General features: G+C 34.1%; 1 protein-coding gene and 1 long non-coding RNA gene across 8 annotated transcripts in view; one reads left to right on the top strand and one right to left on the bottom strand.

The window, feature by feature from the left end:
• LOC128779008 (uncharacterized) overlaps positions 1-21,252 on the bottom strand; it is a 182,381-nt gene that overhangs the window by 82,543 nt on the left and 78,586 nt on the right. The gene's annotated exons all lie outside the window — the stretch shown is intronic.
• The window catches only part of PPP3CB (protein phosphatase 3 catalytic subunit beta), a 58,504-nt gene that overhangs the window by 10,621 nt on the left and 26,631 nt on the right, over positions 1-21,252 (top strand). For all 7 annotated transcript variants that reach the window (XM_053909572.1, XM_019444552.2, XM_019444553.2 and 4 more), the window contains exons 2-9: positions 4,230-4,430; positions 5,114-5,238; positions 7,932-8,043; positions 9,944-10,089; positions 10,357-10,496; positions 10,600-10,677; positions 10,784-10,878; positions 13,654-13,779. In XM_053909572.1, coding sequence (XP_053765547.1) covers positions 4,230-4,430; positions 5,114-5,238; positions 7,932-8,043; positions 9,944-10,089; positions 10,357-10,496; positions 10,600-10,677; positions 10,784-10,878; positions 13,654-13,779 — 1,023 coding nt within the window. The remainder of the gene's footprint in view (positions 1-4,229; positions 4,431-5,113; positions 5,239-7,931; positions 8,044-9,943; positions 10,090-10,356; positions 10,497-10,599; positions 10,678-10,783; positions 10,879-13,653; positions 13,780-21,252) is intronic.

The raw sequence follows: 21,252 nt of genomic DNA, 5'->3' as shown, positions 1-21,252 counted from the left end.
TTGCTTTATACATTTTTTTAGTTGCCATACATTAAATCTGAATGAAAATAACTTGTGAATGTTATTGATTACTATATAGATGTGTGTGCTTCATGCCAAAATTTGGGTTAAAGGAAATGTTTCAACAGAATAGTTGGTCAAATGAATATTACCAATTCAAGTTTCCTAGTGTTGGAAACTTGGTGATTTGAGATTATTTTGTAGCTCTTTATTCTAGCTAATCCTCATTTTTAGCCATCTCAGTTATTGACCATTCACATTACATTTGCATATATTTATATTCTGCTTTTTTCCTATCATAAATATAGGAGAGTAGGAAAAATAGTCTGAAAATAAGGAGGAAAAATATATTAGAAGAATATCCTAGAAAAGCAGGAATAATTGGCTAAAGATGAATTAGAAATAAAAAGAAAAACTTTTTTTTGTTTATTTATTTTGAGAGAAGTACACATGCATGAGTGGGGGAGGGGCAGAGAGCAAGTGAGCAGACTTTGCTTGCGCTCAATCTCCCAAACAGAATGGTGAGATCATGACCTGAGATGAGATCAGGTCAGATGCTTAATTGAGCCATCCGGGCTCCCCAAAAGAAAAAAATTTAAAAGCCTGAAAATAGATGGGAATGCTGTAAAATGACTTAGGAATTAAAGTAGTTGAGAAAAAAAAATATATATATTTTTTATTAGAGGGTGTGTGCAAGTGGAGAAGGGCAGAGAGACAGAAAATCTTAAACAGGCTCCATGCTCAGGGCAGAACCTGATGTGGGGCTTTATCCCATAACCCTGGGATCTTGACCTGCAACGAAATCAAGAGTCAGGTATTCAACGGACTGAGCCACCCAGGAGCCCCAAGAATATTAATTTTTGATGACAAAAAATTTTTTTAACTCTTTGACCAGTAGGGTCAATAATTAACCCCCTGTTAGGCCAAATTCTATTTGGTTGGCTTTCTTTTGCCTGGTCAGATCACCTGCTACAACTCCTCTCTCCTTCTACAAAGAGCACATGCCTTTTTCCTCTTATGCCTTTCTACATGCCTTTCCTTATTTACTGATATATTAAAATATATTCTTTTGAAACTTCATTTTCTAATTTCAGCATTGTGTTGTTAGAACAACACTGATCTAAAGTTTTCATCTGCTTTCATCTGTGATGGCATTTCTTTATCTTTGAACCTGTACATTCCTTAGAATGTATCCCAGCTCGTCTTGACATGTAAAAGTATGCCTTGAGTTGAAAAAGTTGAAGAGCATAGGTCTGTAGATGACTTACCCATGAGCAGTTTTTTAGATAAATAAAGGCACTTTGGCTCTTGGGGGTAATACTTCAGTGTGAATTGCAGTGGAGCGTTCACAGTGTGCATGAAAATACGTAGTAACACTGGTGACTGGTTGAATTGGGGGGATGGGGCTGGTCTCCCAGTTGGGTTTTTAGGAAGTTCTGCAGTTTGAATAGAATTCAGCCAGGAGTGGAACTTCGTTGTTGATTATTAGAAAGCATATATAATCTAGAATGCAACATCTTAAAGACTGTTTTCCTGAATAGAGTGATAAAGAATTTTTCTTGGCCTGATGAGAAAAATGTGATCCCATCTTGATCTCAGAAATTTGTGTTTGAGATATTTAAGCTTTTCCTTTTTGTAATGTCCCAGAGCACCTTTACTGATTTTAATCAGTAATTTTAATCAGTTTACTGATTAGGGGCAAGTTTGGTCTGTTTAGTCTATGGCTAGAGAAAAACATACTTTAACAGAGATTTTTATTTTATTAGACTCTGGACATACTATATTTGAGGGAACAAAATGTGTTTTAATGCTTTGTTCTAAATGTGGTAAAAAGTAATGGGAATAAATGTGTTCTAATGAAGAGCAAGTAAAGAAGTTCCAATTTTGTTTTATTAAGTATCAAAGAAAGCAAGAGGGATTGGTGATTTCAAAGTCTTTTAGAATTGGTTGACATCCCTCTGCCTAGTTCTTATCCCACTTCCAGAGTATTGAGTTAGTCCTGTTTTGTTTTGTTTTGTTTTTCCCCAGTAAGATAGAACATGGTTACTAATTATTCTTTCTCAGGTAATTGATATAATTCTAACCCAGGCTCCTGTTTTTAGTTTTTTTTGTTTAAGTTGAAATGTAAAGAAGCAATTGGTCCTATACATTTCCAGGCTTCTGTATAATAATTGATAATTACAGTGATGACTCTGAAACATCAAGAAAATATATGGTGTATGCCCAAATATAAAGTGAGTTTTTTCTAAAACAATTTTTATTTCAGAAAAGAGGGAGCTGCCTTACATTTGAGACTATATACAGACTCTTACTATAAATTCTCTTGCTTTGTTTTGAGAAACAAAGTACTATTTGGTAAAGAGTGTAAAACTACTTCAAGCTGATTTTGAATGTTTAATGAGGCCACTTGTTGGAGTCAGTGAAAAGGAATCAAATAAATTTAGCAGATATGTAGTAATTTTTCCAAAGTATAGAACCTCAAAATTGTGCTAGATACTGTTGAAAATAGACCTTTTAGTTTCCCATTCTGTTTCCCAATAGCAGTTTTAGAGTACAGTTGGTAATATATATGGGAACTGTGGCTTAGGATTAATTTGCAGTGATAACATTTTATGTGTATTCAATAAGTGATATATCAAACAACTTAAATGAAAGTGAAGATTAGCCTTTGAAAAAAGTGTTAGATGACTTAAAAATGCCTCCAGTGATAAGGAATGCATTACATACATTTGATGTCAAAGATGCGCATAAAGATTTTGAATGAAGATGTTTTGTAAAACATAGGTAGGAGAAAAAGCAGTATTTCAAAATTACCATTTATTAATACTGTTTTAAATCTATGTGTGCAGCGTGCCTGGTTGGCTGAGTCGGTTAAACGTCCAACTCTTGATTTGGGCTCAGGTCATGATCTCATGGTTCGTGAGATTGAGCCCTGCATCATCGGTGCTGTCAGCACAGAACCTGCTTGGATTTCTTTTTCTCCTTCTTCCTCTGCCCCTCTCCCCCCTCTCAAAAATAAATAAACACTAGGGAAAAAAAATCTATATTTGCATCTAAATGAATTTAAATTTTATAAATATTTGTTTTATCTGTATATCTAAAAGTTTCAGAAAATTTTTTTTAATGTTTATTTATTTTTGAGAGACAGAGAGAGAGAGAGAGAGAGAGAGTGTGCAAGGGCGGGGGAGGGGCAGAGAAAGAGGGAACCACAGAATCTGAAGCAGGCTCCAGGCTCTGAGCTGTCACCACAGAACCTGACGTGGGGCTCTAACTCATGAACATGACCTGAGCTGAAGTTGGATGCCCAACCAACTAAAGCCACCCAGGCGCCCCTAAGGTTTTTTGTTTTTTGTTTTTGTTTATTTGTTTGTTTTTTAAGAGGAACTAGCTGTTTTTTTTAAATGTTTGAGAGAGAGAGAAAGAGAGCAAGTGGAGGAAGGGCAGAGGGAGGGAGAGAGAGAATCCCAAGTACGTTCCTCGCTGTCAGTGCAGAGCCTGTCGTGGGGTTCAATCTTACGACTGTGAGATCAAGACCTGAGCTGAAATCAAGAGTTGGATGTTTAACTGACTGAGCTACCCAGGTGACCCTAGCTCTTTTTTTTTTTTTTAATGTTTATTTATTTTTGAGAGAGAGAGACAGGCAGAGAGAGCGGGGAAGAGAGAGAATCCCAGACAGGCTCCATGCAGCCAGCACAGAGCTCGACGTGGGTGAACTGTGAGATCATGACCTGAGCCAGAATTAAGAGTTGAATGCTCAACCAACTGAGCACCCAGGTGTCCCTGGAGAGTTTCTTTTCAAGTTGGGCAGAAAACATTGTTTTTAACTTCCTTATTATAAACATGGTATGTCACTTTATATTTGGGATTTCTTTCTATTCAGGTTTAAGTTACATTTATTGTGCTTCCTTAAGGTGAAGAGTGTATGTTTTGAGAATTCTGCCAAAAATTGTTACGGCTTAAAGAAAACTTTAGTTATCCTGAAAGAACTTTTAATTTTGAGGCAATTCATTTCTCTAATAAGTCTCAACAAAGAACATGCTATTATATATAGATTAATAAAAAGTATAATTTGATTACTTTTTTAAAAAACCTTTTAAAAAATTAATACCTCTATCCAATAAACACTCTAGCTTTTCAAGTTTTACTTTTGTTTATCTAGATCCATTAATTAGTATTTATGTTAATATATTAATGGTGATTTATTTTTTATTAATTAAAAAAAATTGCAGCTGTACCTTTTCCCCCAACACATCGCTTGACATCTGAAGAAGTATTTGATATGGATGGGATACCCAGGGTTGATGTTCTGAAGAATCACTTAGTAAAAGAAGGTCGGGTAGATGAAGAAATTGCACTTAGAATTATCAATGAGGGTGCTGCCATCCTTCGGAGAGAGAAAACCATGATAGAAGTAGAGGCTCCAATTACAGGTATACTTATTTATGTTTTGGATATTGTTTTTTTGATTATACCATTATTTGGTTGCTTGGATATAGGGCTGCTTATTCTTCAGCGTATGGTATACTAAATTAATATTACATGGACATTATCTTGAATTTCCAAATTATTTTTTGTAATTTTTTTTTTATTTTTGCCTGTTTTTAGTGAATAAGCATGATCCTAAGTAACCTGAGTGCAGAAGTTGGTCTAATATGTTTTTTGTGAAGGTTTCATCAGTTGTGTTGGCCATAATCCAATTTGATTCAACAAATTCTTATTTACTTTGCTTTCAATTATTAGGGGAAAATACCTCAGTGTCAACATAGCAGTCAATAGAAAGTGTTGCGTTAGAATGGAGATTTTAACTGCCACCATTATAATTTTGTAATCTTAAAACATAAGCTTGGCTTCCTGAAGAGGAACTTTATAAATTTAGGTGAAAATTTTGTCACTAACTACAAATTTCATTATTTTTGTTAACTCTTGTTCTAGATCTTGAGCACATGAACACTTGGGTACATCATCCCTATTAGGACTCTTCATAGACTCTGACTTCCTTCTGAGACATTTCTTGATAGAATTTACATTATCTCTTATGTGAAAGAAATTAGAATTTAAGTAAAATTTGTTATTTCAGAGTTTTTTTTCATATCTAATAATCTTCTTGTTTCAGTGTGTGGTGACATCCATGGCCAATTTTTTGATCTGATGAAACTTTTTGAAGTAGGAGGATCACCTGCTAATACACGATACCTTTTTCTTGGTGATTATGTGGACAGAGGTTATTTTAGTATAGAGGTAATAATCATAATACTGTCATTTGATTTGCTTTTAAGTGTTACCATAGATGATTTCCATTAATTCCTAGTAAAATAAGTTCCTTAAAGTACCTATATTGGGTTCTTTTTAATACCTCTGCATATTCTGAAGTTTTTAGGTGAAACTACTATTTATTCTCTTCCACCTTTCAAACTATTCTGTTTTCTTTGTATTACTATGTTTATGAAATTATAATTGCCGTTTTTCCCAGTGGAAATTATGTGCAAACTGAGGGTTCTTTATTGTTCTGTTATCTAGTGGCCCTAAGGAGCTAGTGCTATTTATCTCTTTTGCCCCTAAAGGCATTAATTACCCCATGTGAAAAAAGATTAATTGAATTTTCTCTGATTAAATAAAACATACTATAATGCTTTTATTGCTTAAACCGTAGTGCTTCTATCCCACCTTCTATAGCTATTAAGACCCGAGTCTTTTGTGTATTCTGAAAGTATTCATTTCTTTTAAAAAACTTAAGAGGCATTAAAATGACCTATTGATCATTACTTAACAGTACATGGTTCTTTTTGCTCCTTTTATTTCTCTAATTATATAAATAAAATAAGGTAAATATAGAACAATCTGCCGTTTCTAATATATGCATCTCTCTTCTTTTTTAATTGAAAATGTGGCCATATTATAATGTTGTTCTGTAACTTGCTTTTTTCATATATCTCTATACTGTGATGTCTTTCCAGGTCAGTATATATAAATTTATAATATTTTTAATAGCTGCATTATATTCTGTTGAATAAACAAACCACAATTAATTTCATCGATTTCTTATTGTTAGACACTTACGGTGTTCTCAGTTTTTTGTCACTACAAATGATACCTCAGTGAACCAGGTTTTATATATATGTATATATATATATCTTTGCACACTTGCTAAATTATTTCTGTGGGGCAGATTCTTGGAGGTAAAATTGTTGGATAAAAGCTCTACTAATATATACTTATGTTGAGCATTTACTATGTTCCAAGCATATTGTAAGCACATAACACACACTGATTAATTGAATCCTCACAACAACAATATGAAATAAGTAGTGTTACTTTATCCATTTTATGGATGAGGAACCTGAGGCCGTGCCCAAGGACACATTGTTAGTAAGCAGTACAGCCAGCCTTATTCCAAGCCTGTACTCTTTCTTAACCACCTCTCCCAGTAGACAATTAAAGCTTTACCTGGTGCATTTCCATGCTGGTTCCTGTTGTTTATATCCCCTTCTCCAGTATTTTTAACCTCCTTTCTGAGGTATGCTAGGATTCATAGTGAGGAAGGAGTTCAGGGCCCTGGCCACCCAAATTCCCTAAGGAATTTTGTTACTCCCCCCCTGAGTTGTTCTTCCTTTATTCATAGTTTCTTCATCAGTCACCTTAAACTTCCCCCACAGTTGCAAGGAAATCAGAAAATGGCCCTTCTTAACAAAAAGACTGGGGGCTTTGGAAAAACAAAATGAACAATTTTAGGAAGCTTATTGGGAACTAAGCATATTGGTGTGTATGTCCTTGTATTAGAATGTTTTGTAGCTGACTCTTTTAACATATTTTACTGTTACAAAAGGAAAATAATAAAGAAAGCAAAAAAGACAGAGTTTAATAAGTATTTCCCTGGCTTAATTTGTTTTTTCCTTGTGAATAAAATGAAGGTGTGAATAGTTATAGATTTTATACCTTAACTTGTTAAAAATAAAGTTTGTTTTTCTTCTTGTGTATAATTATATTTCCATATGAAATGTCTTTCCTTTTTTTTTTTTTTTTTAACCAAATAAATAAAATGTGAGTCTCTTGTGTTAAATATATTTAGAGGGGTGCCTGGCTGGTTCAGTCAGTAGAGCATGTGACTCTTGATCACAGGGTTGTGATAAGAGACCTCACGTTGGGTATAGATATTGCTTAAAAATAAAACCTAAATAAATAAATAAATCTACTTAGAGAAAAGCATCTGCTTTACTGCTTATTTTAATATTCTTCTTTTTTAAATTATACTTTCTTTGAATCAGTTTAGATAATAAGCCCCTACCTTATGTAAGGCAACAAGTATAACCAACAAAATAAACATAAAAAATGGGTATTGCCTTCGTAAGACAGCATGGCATAATGATTAAGATCAGAAGATCAGATTCCTATCTCTTAAAAGTTTTTGTAATTTCAGACAAGTTACTTGAGCTCTTTGCTTCAGTCTCCTCATTTATAAAATAGAGATAATATTATTTACTTCATAGAGTTGTTTGAGGAACAAATGAGGGGTATTAAATATATTGTGCTTGATACATTGTAAGTACTCAATAAATGGTAGATGCTGTTATTTTTGACACTGTTATTATTTTATTTATTGATATACCTAAGAAGGAAACCAATCTGCTGATTGTTTTTACAACAAATAGTCTATAAATCTAAAGTAATTAAATAGATTGACTCATTCATTCAACAGATATTTATTATTCTTTTGCTCTTTGGTAGGTACTTTTCTAGGAGTGGAGGATGAGTGTGAATAAGATGACAAAGTTCCTGATTTCATAGAGCTTATATTTTAGTAAAGGACAAAGAGAAAAAGATAGTAAAGAATAACAGAGATTGTAAGGACAATAGGGTTAGAGGAAAAGGAACAAAGATCAAACAACTTAAACAAAAAGATAAGTTAAATTCACTTAAAACATTTTCTTTTGCAGTGTGTCTTATATTTATGGGTCCTGAAGATTCTTTACCCAAGCACATTATTTCTTCTGAGAGGCAATCATGAATGCAGACACCTTACTGAATATTTTACCTTTAAGCAGGAATGTGAGTATTGCCATGAGAAATACTTTCACTTCCTCAGTAATCTTTTGGAGTGAGGTAGTAGGAGTTTGGAAAATTTACAGTGCAACATTAAGAACAGATTTTGTGTCCCAACACATAAAGCTTTAAGGATGATTGTCAGGAGCTCTCTAGTGGTTAATGGTGTTTCATTCAGACATTTTCATTTCAGTATTTCCTGTTAAGTTTGCCTTTATAGATATATGAAACAGTTTTGAGTTTTGTACATAGTTTTAATGTTTAAGTGATTTTTTTTAACAGGAAGACTAAAACTAAAAGGAAAAAAATTGTTTTTGCATTAGAGACTTTTGTCCCCCAATATTGAAGCTCTCTCATGAAGCTTCTTAAATTATTCATGCTGTCATCATTGCAGATTGTTTCAAACACACTGTTAATGAATTGAAATTCTTAACCTACAATGTTTACCCCATTTCTCTCTTAAATTATTGTGGCAATGGCAGTCTATAATAGCCAGAAGCAACAATATGATATAGGGCAGTATTTGACCTTTTTTCACATCTCTTAACTGGGTGCTTATTAAGTTAATATTCATGACTATAGTAAGTCTTAGAGTTAAGTTCTAAGAGTAGAAGTAATTTCAGAATTATGGAGACTCATGATCCAGTAAAGATCATATTACTAGAGACTTTCAGTAAAAGAAGAAAAATATAGTGGTAAGTAATGGCAGAGGGGGCAAAGTCAGATAACTTCAAAGATCAGGTAGGTAACCTAAATGAATAGGTTATGAATAATAACATAATAAAAATAATAAAATAATGCAAATAAATAATGAAATAATAATAAATAAATGAATAAAGATGAGACCTGGAAAGTGCATTGACCAAAAGCAATCAGTTTAAAAATTTTATTGAACCACAGTGCTGGAAAACAGATCTGTTAGCAACCTACCAGTTTAGATGGTTGCTGGATATAGATTTTCTCATATTTGAATGTTACAGTGTTAAAAATGGAAAAAAGAATTAAGTTCTTTTTTTCCTTTAGATAATCAACAAACCACCCACCAAAACTCCAGCAAAAATGTAAAATATCCAAGAATTTAAATATATAAAGGAGCAAAGGGATCTCTGTAAAACTAAATTAACAGTTGGATTTGGTGGAGTTTTTTTCTCTTGTGTTATTTTGGCTTCACGCTTCACTGCCCATTTTAACCATTGTAGACTAGAGGAGCCCCTCTGTTTCTCCAATATATGAATAAGTTATCTTTTCTTTCTTTTTTTTTTTTTTTTTGAATTGGATGGACCTTGAGTTTTGTTGTGATGATGTAGTCATCTTCCCTGTAACAACAAAGTAGTCACTGACTCTTACAATAAAATAAAGTATTAAAACTATTTTAGCTTTAAGTATAAGTCTAATTTAGCTTTACCTGGCCTATAAAATAGGTAAAAGGTTGGGCTGTTTTTAGAAATTTGACTTATTTATTTTAAGTAATATTTTATGGTGATCTACTGCATACCCAAAGTAAATTTAGAGACTGCAAATATTTTGTCTTCATAAGACCAATACCACTGCTTATTTTATTGATCCTCATACAGCAAGATGCTTTCCTTTTTAGAAAAAAATTGTATACAGTAAAATTCACTCTTTGTAGTGTTTAGTTCTGAGTTTTGACAAGTGCATAGAACTGCCTACCACCATAGTCATGATAAAGAAAAATTTCATCATCCCATAAATTCCTTTTTGCTGTCTTTTTATAGTTACCTCTTTACTCACTGGTGGCCACTTAGCTGTTATCTGTGTCTATAATTTTCTTTCCTTGGTTTCAATAGTCAATTATAGATAGGTAGGTAGGTCGGTCGATTGATCGATAGATTAATCTTCAAAATGATCAACTAGTATTGTAATTTTCAATTATTTTTTCTTCTAGGTAAAATTAAATATTCAGAAAGAGTCTATGAAGCTTGTATGGAAGCTTTTGATAGCCTGCCTCTTGCTGCACTTTTAAATCAACAATTTCTTTGTGTTCATGGTGGACTTTCACCAGAAATACACACACTGGATGATATTAGGAGAGTGAGTACATATTGTAGTTCCAAGGTTGGTTCCTATTGATAGTACTTTGTTGGGTAGAGAGTAGAAATTTTAAACTTCTCTTCACTGCCAAGATTAGGTAATGGTAAAAATTATCATACTGATATTTTAAGGAAATATTCTCTAACCATTTCAGAACGATGTAGTATGGACAGTATTCAAAGTTGGTACCACTTTACTGTGTCCATTCTATTCTCACTTTTGACAAGTTATTCTTTTCTTTGTTTCTTTCTTTTCTTTCTTTCACAGTTAGATAGATTCAAAGAGCCACCTGCATTTGGACCAATGTGTGACTTGCTATGGTCCGATCCTTCTGAAGATTTTGGAAATGAAAAATCACAGGAACATTTTAGTCACAATACAGTTCGAGGATGTTCTTATTTTTATAAGTAAGGAAAAATATCCAAGATTAAACACATTTGAGTTGTTAAAATAGCATATATTTCATATAGAAAACCATTATTTTACTTAATTTACTTTTTTCCCCCACAGCTATCCAGCAGTGTGTGAATTTTTGCAAAACAATAATTTGTTATCGATTATTAGAGCTCATGAAGCTCAAGATGCAGGGTAAGAATTCTGTTTCCCTGACCCAAATTAACACCTTATGTACAAATCAAACTTAGTAACTCATAATTGATGCTTTACGATGCATATTAAGCTATTTGTTTTACAGCTATAGAATGTACAGAAAAAGTCAAACTACAGGGTTCCCTTCATTAATAACAATTTTTTCGGCACCTAATTACTTAGATGTCTACAATAATAAAGGTAAGATGTTGTTGATAAAAAAATTGTTAAGCAACTTAGCTTTTTTATTGACTTATTTTTTGAAAATAATGGAAAAGAGGCATTGTTTGAAACTGTAACTATCCAAATCTCATCATAAAAAAGTATAAGATATAAGGGAGGGGAGAGAATAAGAAATAAAAATCCAAAATGTGAAACTTACCATCTGTAATCATTCCACAACTTGTCAGTCATAAAAGCTATCTTATCAAAGAATGCTCTGAATTAAGTCAAAAAATCAAACATGATTTTCTCAAACTCCCCTTTCTTAAATCTTTCCCCTTATAATCAAGAGAATGTTTTCTTGTTTGCATAAAGCTCCTTCTGCTGCTTTGACCATTTCATGTATTTGCACTATATAGTTAATTTAGTTTATCATGTTTCTTGTTTTATTTCACTGATCTAGGTTCTGTTTGTCTTTCTTCCTCCCTGCTTTTACCTCTATCTACAGTCTTATCATTGCCCCATGAAGATTTGTAGTTGAACCTTCTTTGATTAATTCATTCTGACCTCCATTTCAGAGACATATTCTTCCTTTCTTTTAACTATTCTTTTTTCCTTTTTTTTGTCTTTTTTCTTTATCTTCTGTTCCACTAGTTTTCATTCCTTCTCCTTCTGTCCATATTTGATCTGTCTATAATAATTGGGTTTCATTTAACTTTGAACATAGCTTATTGACAGATAATACTTAGGATCTTAATCTAGTTAAGTGTGTGCCAAAGACGTTAAAGATGAGCTTGGGTATGTTTACGTAGTTCACATTTTCAGAAGAGGAAGTTAAGAAGCCAGCTTCTATTCTGTCTTGATATGTCTGGAATTCAGTTGACTATGCCATAGTTTCTAGGGTCACTGGAACAGATGTGCCAGGAGGAAAGAACAGAAGGATAAAGACTTTTTTGAAAGTATTAGAGACGTAATGAGGTCATTGCTAAATATGGGTCATAGAGGACTAGAATAAGAGGATTTTTTTGTTGTTGTTGTTGTTATTGGAGATGATGGTTAAAAGATTAAAACATTTGCCTGAGATCAAATGGTAGCATGCTATAAGTTTGATACAGAATATGCTACAAAAACTTAATACTATATTAATTACCAAAACAACCATGCCATGGACTGAGTTGCTAATTTTCAGAAGTTGGTATCTGTGTAGTCTCTAAGGAGTATGCCAGTGCTAAAATGGCCTTTTAAATTGTAGTTTAGTTTACAAACTTCAGAATTTCTGAAGAAGTTATCTAATGATGTGTGGCTTCACTTTTGAAGAAAATGGTATCTAAGTTTTGACTCAGTTCTCAAGAACAGAATAGAGTGCTACGTTTAACTTTGTACCGGCACTCTGCTACCTCAACTGTGACCTCCCCTTATCAGCATTATAAGACCTAGTGTTCAGTGCTCAGTTGATTACTCTCTTATTGGTTGTCCTCTGTCAGTTTGACTTAGGGGGTAAAGGGATTACTTTTCTGAGTATTCAGAAAAGAAACTCAAACCATCGAATCTGTCTTGTCAAAATCAGATGTCTCTTAGTAGTGATTAGTCTGTACATAGTGTTAATGATTTGAGTGCTTACATGGTATGGGTATGTTTGTAATGTTTCATTCCATCTATAAGGCAATTTTCTAGATTCTTGCTCTCTCTTTCTCTCTCACTCTCTTGTTTTGTTTTAAAGCTGAAAACTTGGTATCGGCCCCTAATTTCTGAGGCTAAATTTTAAATACTTTTATTTCCTAAGGGAAACAAACACATTACTTGTGACTTTGTATTAGCCAGAATCCCACATCTTGGAATTTAACATTTGCATTTTCATGCTTTTCATTAAAATGGAAAAAAAGTAATCACATAATTATTATATCTACAACACATTTTATACTTTTATATACTTTCATGTGAAATACATTCTCTGATCGTAAAATCAACTTCTGAGATAGGCAGGGTGGACATAATAGTCCTATTTTATGAATGAGAAATAGGGTAGTTAAATAATTTACCAAGCATTACGAAGATAGTATGTGCTATAGCTTAGATTAGAATCTAGCCCATATAACCCAGTGTTCCATAAAATAATATAACCAGTGTCTGAAATCTATGTAGTTAATTTAAGATATTATTTCTTTTAACATATTGAAACATTAGATACCTTAAATTGAGATGAGTATGTTACTTTTGGGTTATTTGGTTATAATATTTTTAATGGAATTTTTTCTAAATGAAGTAAAATATTTCTTTGTGGTAGTTTCACTTGATTTCCCATATAAATGAAATAAATACATTTATATAATCATAAAAACTGCTTTTTTTCTGGCTTTTGTTTTGTTTTGTTTTTTGCTTTATTACCATTTAGCTATCTTTTTCAGGTTGCCTGCAACTAAAAAGATCCTCTTAAAATTCCTTCAACTTATACGAACTTTTAAACCTAGAAAATTGCTCATTGCCGTTCTGTGTTTCCTCTAAAAATTGAGTTTTCACAATTTTGGATTTAAAGTGCATGTTCTTCATTAAATTATAAAGTGAAACAAACATTCTAGAAATCTGGGAATTTCATTAAAAATAACTGTAGATCTGACTATGCTTTATATAAAAGTGTGTTAAAAACAAAAGTGTGTTATTACTAAAAAATTAGTTCCTATCTCCCTCTACTAGTCCTTATTCAACTCACCCCTTGATTCCCTACCCCCTTAAAACAATATTTTTTTGCTTTTATGTGTTTTAGACTTTTGGAGCTAAAGACAAATTGTTACATTCACATTCAAACTTCTCTTTCAGCTGCTGTATTAAAGTATGAAAATAATGTGATGAATATTCGACAATTTAACTGTTCTCCACATCCTTACTGGTTGCCCAATTTTATGGATGTCTTCACATGGTCTTTACCATTTGTTGGAGAAAAAGGTATGATTCTTTTTTTTTTTTTTTAATGTTTTATTACTGTTACATTTACTCCAGTTTACTATTGCAGGCACATACTTACTAAAGGAAACTGAAGTCTAGTTTCACTGTGGGTTCAGCTCTACTTGTGTCAGTGGGTGTGGATATGAGAGCCTCAAAGATATTTTGGTTAGCTGTTTATAGCCCCCGTGTGAGGGTGTCTGGGGGACTAGGAGAAGACTTATAAATAGCCTGATGTTGTCTTCAGCTGTTGGGTTTTACTTTCTGCTTTTCTTTAGCTTAAATCTTTTATAAGGAATGGAGGGATAGCTTTGCTTTGGAATGGACACTTTTGCATATTTTAACACCACTTTGGGGGGATGTCAGAGTATTTTATGGGAGAATTTAAGAGCCCTAGTTTTGGGCAATGTTAGTTATATGTTAGCAGTTCTGTATACCCTGAGAAGAATGATAAAGAGAAATTCAGGTTCAAACCTAATATTTGTTTTCCTGTATAAAAATATGTATACAAATATAGTTGTGATGCTTTCTGATAATTTCCATTAATAATATATTAGTTTATGCTTATTAGGCTTTTTAAGAGAACATAATGCTATTTAAGATTTTTTTTTCTGTTTTTTTTTTCCTAGTTGTATAGAATTCTTAGGATTTCCTTACTTTATCACATTCTTTTCTATTTAGTGTTAATTTTTCCACAAGGCAATGCCTCAGTTACCATAAGTGGAAAATAAGAGTATGAGAGTACAGATATGATTGTAAAACATTTTGTTCTATATCCCTCTCTATTTTTTCTCACCTCTTCCATGTTACAAAATGTTCCTTTCTGTTTGACATATGATATTTCTGCCAACGCAATTTTGGGTTCTAAAATACAGAGTTAATACTTAAACTGTGTACGTTAAACAGACTTTTTGAAGATTGCCTTCAGTCTTCATCAGTTACTCAGTAGGTCAACAAGTTAATATGGAGATAGAATTACCCACTTTAGCATTTGAGAAGGGGGCCAGTAAAAGGCTTAGGTGCAAGGGATGCATTACACTTATAACCTTCTATCTTTGGTGGATGAGAAATAGTTCAATCATAGCATCATCAGGCTGAAGGGAATTTAAGAATTCATATTGCTCATTCTCCTGCCCTTAGGCTAGACTTCAACTCAACTGTTTTAATGTAATATGAGTGGGGTTGGGGGGCTGGAAAGAAAGGGAAGGATAAGGTAGGAGGAAAATAGACATTTCATGGATTCTGATTTGATTCTCTAATGCCTCTGCAATAAGGAAATACGGTACTTCATTATATCTAGTCTAAATATTTGTGTTTTGAGAAAAGAAATAGGGATAATAGCTTTTCTCAACTAATGCACCTATCAAAAACCAGGGCATCAGAGAATTTTAAAACTAATAGTTAACTTCATAATCATGTAGTCTAATTCCTTTTGAGAGATGAGAAAATTTAATCTAGTTTCTGGGGATCTGTCATAAGTAAAAATGGAGAATCAGGTTTCTATCAGTGTTACTACATTTGAAGTTTGCTACGAAGTAATCTTTTGTTCTTTTTTTGCCACTTTAAATCATCTTATAAAGATAAGGAAGTATTCAAACCTTTTGACCATTCCTCCCCCCGCCCCCGTGAATCTTCTCCAAATTATTCATATCTTTCTAAAAATGTGAAGCTTAGATTTGAACATTATATGCAAATAGAATCCTAGCTAATGTTGAGCACAGTAAGATTTTTTCAAACTCTTTGCATATTTTTCCTTTTTTTTTTTTTAATTTTTTTTTTTTAACGTTTATTTATTTTTGAGACAGAGAGAGACAGAGCATGAACGGGGGAGGGGCAGAGAGAGAGGGAGACACAGAATCGGAAGCAGGCTCCAGGCTCTGAGCATCAGCCCAGAGCCCAACGTGGGGCTCGAACTCACGGACCGCAAGATCATGACCTGAGCTGAAGTCGGACGCTTAACCGACTGAGCCACCCAGGCGCCCCTATTTTTCCATTTAATACATGTTAGCTATTTAGATAGCCTATTTGATTCTAATGAAAATTTTCTTTTGTTGTAAATAACAGCAAATGGTGGCTCACTTGTTCCACTTTGAAAAAGCCAATTTGACTCTGATGTAATCTCTGAGAAGCAACTAACCTAAGCCAGAGGCTTCCTTGGAGGCTGATTGAATCCTAAAGTTAGATGAAATCTGTGTTTTTAACCTTTTGGGGCTTTTTATTTCTTAAAAAGAAAAATCCTATGTTGGAAAGTTTCCAACATATACAAAGGTATAATGAATAATATGATGAGTTGCTATGTACCAATTGCTCAGCTTCAATAATTTGATCCAGTTATCAAACCATGGCCAATGTTGTATCATTTATATACCCATCCACTACTCCCCACCCAATACATTAATTATTTTGGATCATATATCAGCCATTTTTTTATAGCTATAAATATTTTAGAATGAATCTGTAAAAGATAAGGACTCTTGCTTATTATTAAAGTAACTACACAAACACATTTATTAATTTCTTAAACCCTTTTGAGAATCTGATGAAATTTATGGACTTTGCCTCAGAAAAATATATGTACGTTTGTACATAAACATAACATTTTCAGGATGCTTCTATATCTGAAGTAAATTGGTAACTCCTTTCAGGTTTACTGCCCCCAATTTAAGAACCTCTGTTCTAGAGGGTCCAATAAAGTGCAATCTCCCATAGAAGGTCATACATGTAATATTTATTCATTTACTAGATTTTTTTGGAAAGTCTGTTTTATTCCCGTTACTAAGGATACAAAAATACAAGTAAGACATAGGCCTTTGCAGATTAACAGAGAATTTAAGATACATGAATAATGATAACAAAATGTAAGTGTTCCTAGAGAAGTCTAGTTTTATAGGAATTAAGAGGAGGGGGTAGATTATATTTGTTAGAGGGGTTAAAGTAGCATTTGAACCAGGGCTTGTAGAATGGTGGAATTGGAATTGTAGATATGGGCAGAAGAATTCTAGGTAACAGAATTTCCCTGAGTCAGAAAGCAAGAGAGCATAAGGCCACTGACAAATGTTGAGGGGTTCAGGCTGATTTGCAGTTAAGATGTATGAAGGTCAGTAGTAGTAGAAAAAGAATGAGAAGTTAAGTTAGGGCTAGATGATGAGGATTTTGATCACCACACAGAGAATTTGGAACTTTGATGAATGGTGGGCAGCAGCTGAAACAGAGTATTGACCATGATAGTCATTTAGAAAAATTGGTGACATGGCCTGGAAGACTAGAAGTTGGGAGACCTGTTTTGTGAAGCTCCATCAAGAGTCAAGTGGAACTATAATAAAGCCCTGGTAGCATTAGGAGTAGAGAGCAGGGGAGAACTGCAAGAATTATAGAAGTACGATGAGTTAAGACTTAACAAGATTGCATGTTGCAGGCGAGGGAATGGTTGAAGATGACTTAGATGTTTGATCTGGTAATGATATTACCATTAACACTCTGTGATGAAAACCTGTTATTTTAGCAACCCCTCACTCTAGTTATAGCTACTCTTGATCTTCATTGGGATTGCTAGGCCTTTGACTGTGTCATTTTCTTATAAGTCAGATCACTCCTTGCCTCTCTTCCTTCTTAATGCACCTTCATACTCCTTTCTCTCTCTTTTTGCTATTCATTTATCTTGCAAATCTTAGCCCCAGTAAATCCAACCATCCATTTTCTCCATTCTTATAGCCAGGGTATAGAACACTGCTGGAGATATTTACACAGCCTTATGAAGTGGTACCACTCTTTGATTGCTAGGCATTGGTTGGGTTCTCGATAGTACCTAAATATTTTTTGTGTCACTAATCTGCTTCCTTTCCCTTTTCCGTTAGGAAATATTATCAATTTAATTTTTTTTTTTTTCTCTTAAACACTTTTTTTTGGTAGCCACTTCCCTCACTCTCAGAGAAAACATATATCACTAGTGGGAGCTTTCTCTACTTATTGTTTCCCTTCTTATAAACCTTGACGTCTTAACCTTGTTGAAGTCTTACCTTGTTGAAGAGGTGACCCTTTCCATCTAGGGTTAGCCCTTCTAACCTGACTCTAGGATTCCATTATGTTTCTATTTTTTCAGGAAACTTGCTTCATCTCTTAGATCTGTTAGATCTTCTGTATTTTCAGACTCTGTATTAAGTTCTTTTATAAATTGCTGAAATCTATCTGATCTTTATTTTAAAGATTAAATAACATTTCCCCTATTTGGTATCTTTCTTTGGCAACTACCATGCCTTTCTTTCACAGTTAAGCTTCTGGATGAAAAGTACTATATACTTAAAAGCTACTATTTGTTAGTCATAAATGATATCTCGTAGCTTTCAAGGTAAATCTTAATCTGTCACACAAGGTCTTTGGACCTCTTTACGTTTTCAGCCTCATTTCTTTCCTTCTCATCTTATTCTCTATGTTCTAGCCATAACACAGCATTGCCAATTACCTGCATATGATGCTCATTAGGTTTCATGTTTTCATATTTTGGTTTATTTTTTCATAACAGTTTTAATGAGATATAATTCACATCCCATACAATTAACCTATTTAAATCCTACAGTCCAGTGGTTTTTAGTATATTTGTGGAGTTGTACAGTAATCACCACATTTTTGAAACGTTTTAATCATCTTCCCAAAGAAACCCTGTATCCATTAGTAGTCACACCCTATTTCCTCCTGCCTCTCATTGCTGGCTCTCAGCAAGCATTAAGCTACTTTCTAACTCCATAGGTTTGCCTGTTCTGGATATTTCACATAAATAGAATCATACAATTTGTGATCTTTTGTGACTAGTATCTTTCTCTAATGTTTTCAGGTTTATCCATGTTGTGGCATGAATCAGTACTTCATTCCTTTTTGTGACCAAGTAATCTTCTATTATATGGATACACCACTTTAAAAAAAAAAAATATTTTGGGGTCTCCTGGGTGGCTCAGGAAATTAAGTGTCAGACTTTGGCTCAGGTCATGATCCTGTAGTTTGCAAGTTCAAGCCCCACCTCAGGCTTTCTGCTGTCAGCAAGGAGCCCACTTCAGATCCTCTGTCCTCCTTTCTCTCTGCTTGTGCGCGCTCTCTCTCTCTCTCTCTCTCTCTCTCTCAAAAATAAACATTAAAAACAATTTTATTTGGGGAGGGTGGGTAAAGAAGTTTATTTTAATTGCAGTGTAGTTAACATAATGTAATGCTACATTAGTTTCAGTTGTACAATATAGTGATTCAACAATTCCAACTCGGTGCTCATCAGGATAAGTGAACTCTTAATTCCCTTCATCTGTTTTACCCATCTCCCAGCCATCTCCTATCTGATAATCATTAGTTTGTTGAAGAATCTGTTTTTTGGTTTTTTTTTTTCTTTTTTTGTTCCTTTGTTCATTTGCTTAAACTCCATGTATGGGTGAGATCATATAGTATTTGTTTTTCTATGATTGGCATATTTTGCTTACCATTATAGTTTATAGATTCATCCATGTTGTTGCAATGGCAAGATGTCATTCTTTTTTATGGCTAAATAATATTCCGTTGTATGTGTATGCATGTGTATATATATCTCTACATATATATATGACTTTTTCTTTATCCATTCATCTGTTGATGGACACTTGGGCTGCTTCCATAATTTAGCTGTTGTAAATAATGTTGCTATGAACCTAGAGGTGCATGTATCTCTTTGAATTAGTTGTTTTTGTCTTTTTTGGTAAATATTCAGTAGTATGATTACTGGATCATAGGGTAGTTCTATTTTTAACTTTTTGAGAAACCTCCATACTGTCTTCCATAGTTTCTACACCAGTTGGCATTCCTACCAACAATGCAACAGTGCAAGAGGGTTCTTTTTTCTCCACAGCCTCACAGACACATGTTGTTTCTTGTTTTTTTGTTTTTGTTTTTTTAAATTTTTTATTTACTTTAGAGAGATAGAACACGCAAACTGGGGAGAGGGACAGAGGGAGAGACAGAATCTTAAGCAGGCTCCACACACAGTATGGAGCCCAATGCGGGGCTTGATCCCATAACCCTGAGATCATGACCTGAGCTGAAATCAAGAATAGAACTCTCAACTGACTGAGCCACCCAGGCGCCTGTTTCTTGTATTTTTGGTTTTAGCTGTTCTGACAGTTGTGAGGTAATAGCTCATTGTAGTTTTGATTTACATTTCCCTGAGGATGAGTGATGTGGAATACCAAATTTTGTTTATGCCTTCATTAGTTGCAAGACATTTGATTGTTTTCACTTTTTAACTATTAATAATGCTGCTGCAGTGAACATTCATGTACAGGTTTTTGTATGGACATATGTATTTATTAGGTATAGAACTGGGAGTAGAATTAGTGGGTCATATCGTAACTCTTATGTTTAACCTTTTGAGAATCTGCCAAACTTCTTTCCAAAGCAGCTGTATAGTCCCATCGACAGTGAATGGTTCCATTTTTTCCATATGCTTGCCAACACTTTATATTATGTATTTCTTTTTTTTTTAATGTTTATTTTTGAGAGAGAGAGAGCGCACATGAATGGGAGAGGGGCAGAGAGAGAGGGAGACAGACAGCAGGCTCCAGGCTCTGAGCTGTCAGCACAGAGCCTGACGTGGGGCTCGAACCCATGAACCGTGAGATCATGATCTGAGGCAAAGTCAGAGGCTTAACTGACTGAGCCACCCAGGTGCCCCTATGTATTTCTTATTATAGCCATCATCATATGAAGTTGTGTCTCATTATGGTTTTGATTTGCATTTCCCTAGTGAATAATGGTGTTGAGTATATTTTCATGTACTTATTGACCATTTGTTTATCTTCCTTGAAGAAATACTTATTTAAAAAATTTTTTAAATGTTTATTTATTTTTGAGAGAGAGAGAGAGACACTCACACATACACACACATGCACACACGCACACACAGAAAGTGCAGCGGAGGAGGGGCAGAGAGAGAGGGAGACACAGAATCCAAAACAGGCTCCAGGCTCTGAGCTGTTAAGCACAAAACCTGACACAGTGCTTGAACTCATGAACCCTGAGATCATGACCTGAGCCAAAGTCAGGCGCTTAACTGACTGAGCCACCCAGGTGCCCTGAGAAATGTTTATTTAAATCCTGTGTTCATTAGAATTTTTTTTGTTTGTTTGTTTTTTTTTTGTTTTTTTTTTTTTTTGTTTTTTTTTTTAGAGAGAGAGCACACACAAGTGGGGGAGACGGGCAGAGGGAAAAAGAGAGAGATCTTTTTTGTTGTTACTTATTTTTGAGAGAGAGAGAGAGAGACAGAGAGCCTGTGTGGGTGGGGGGAGGGACAGAGAGAGAGAGGGAACAGAGGATCTGAAGTCGGCTCTACACTGACAGGAGAGAGCCTGATGTGTGGCTTGAACTCATGAACCATGAGATCATGACCTGAGCTGAAACCAAGAGTTGGATGCTTAACCAACTGACCCACCCAGGCACCCTGAAAAAAAATTTTTTTTATCACTCACAAAA

The sequence above is a fragment of the Panthera pardus genome, unplaced genomic scaffold (assembly GCF_024362965.1).
Source record: "Panthera pardus isolate Hobbes unplaced genomic scaffold, ASM2436296v1 HiC_scaffold_22, whole genome shotgun sequence".
Classification (NCBI taxonomy): Eukaryota; Metazoa; Chordata; class Mammalia; order Carnivora; family Felidae; genus Panthera; species Panthera pardus.
Note: the sequence above shows the minus strand (reverse complement) of the source record. Positions and strands in the feature narration are given on the sequence as shown.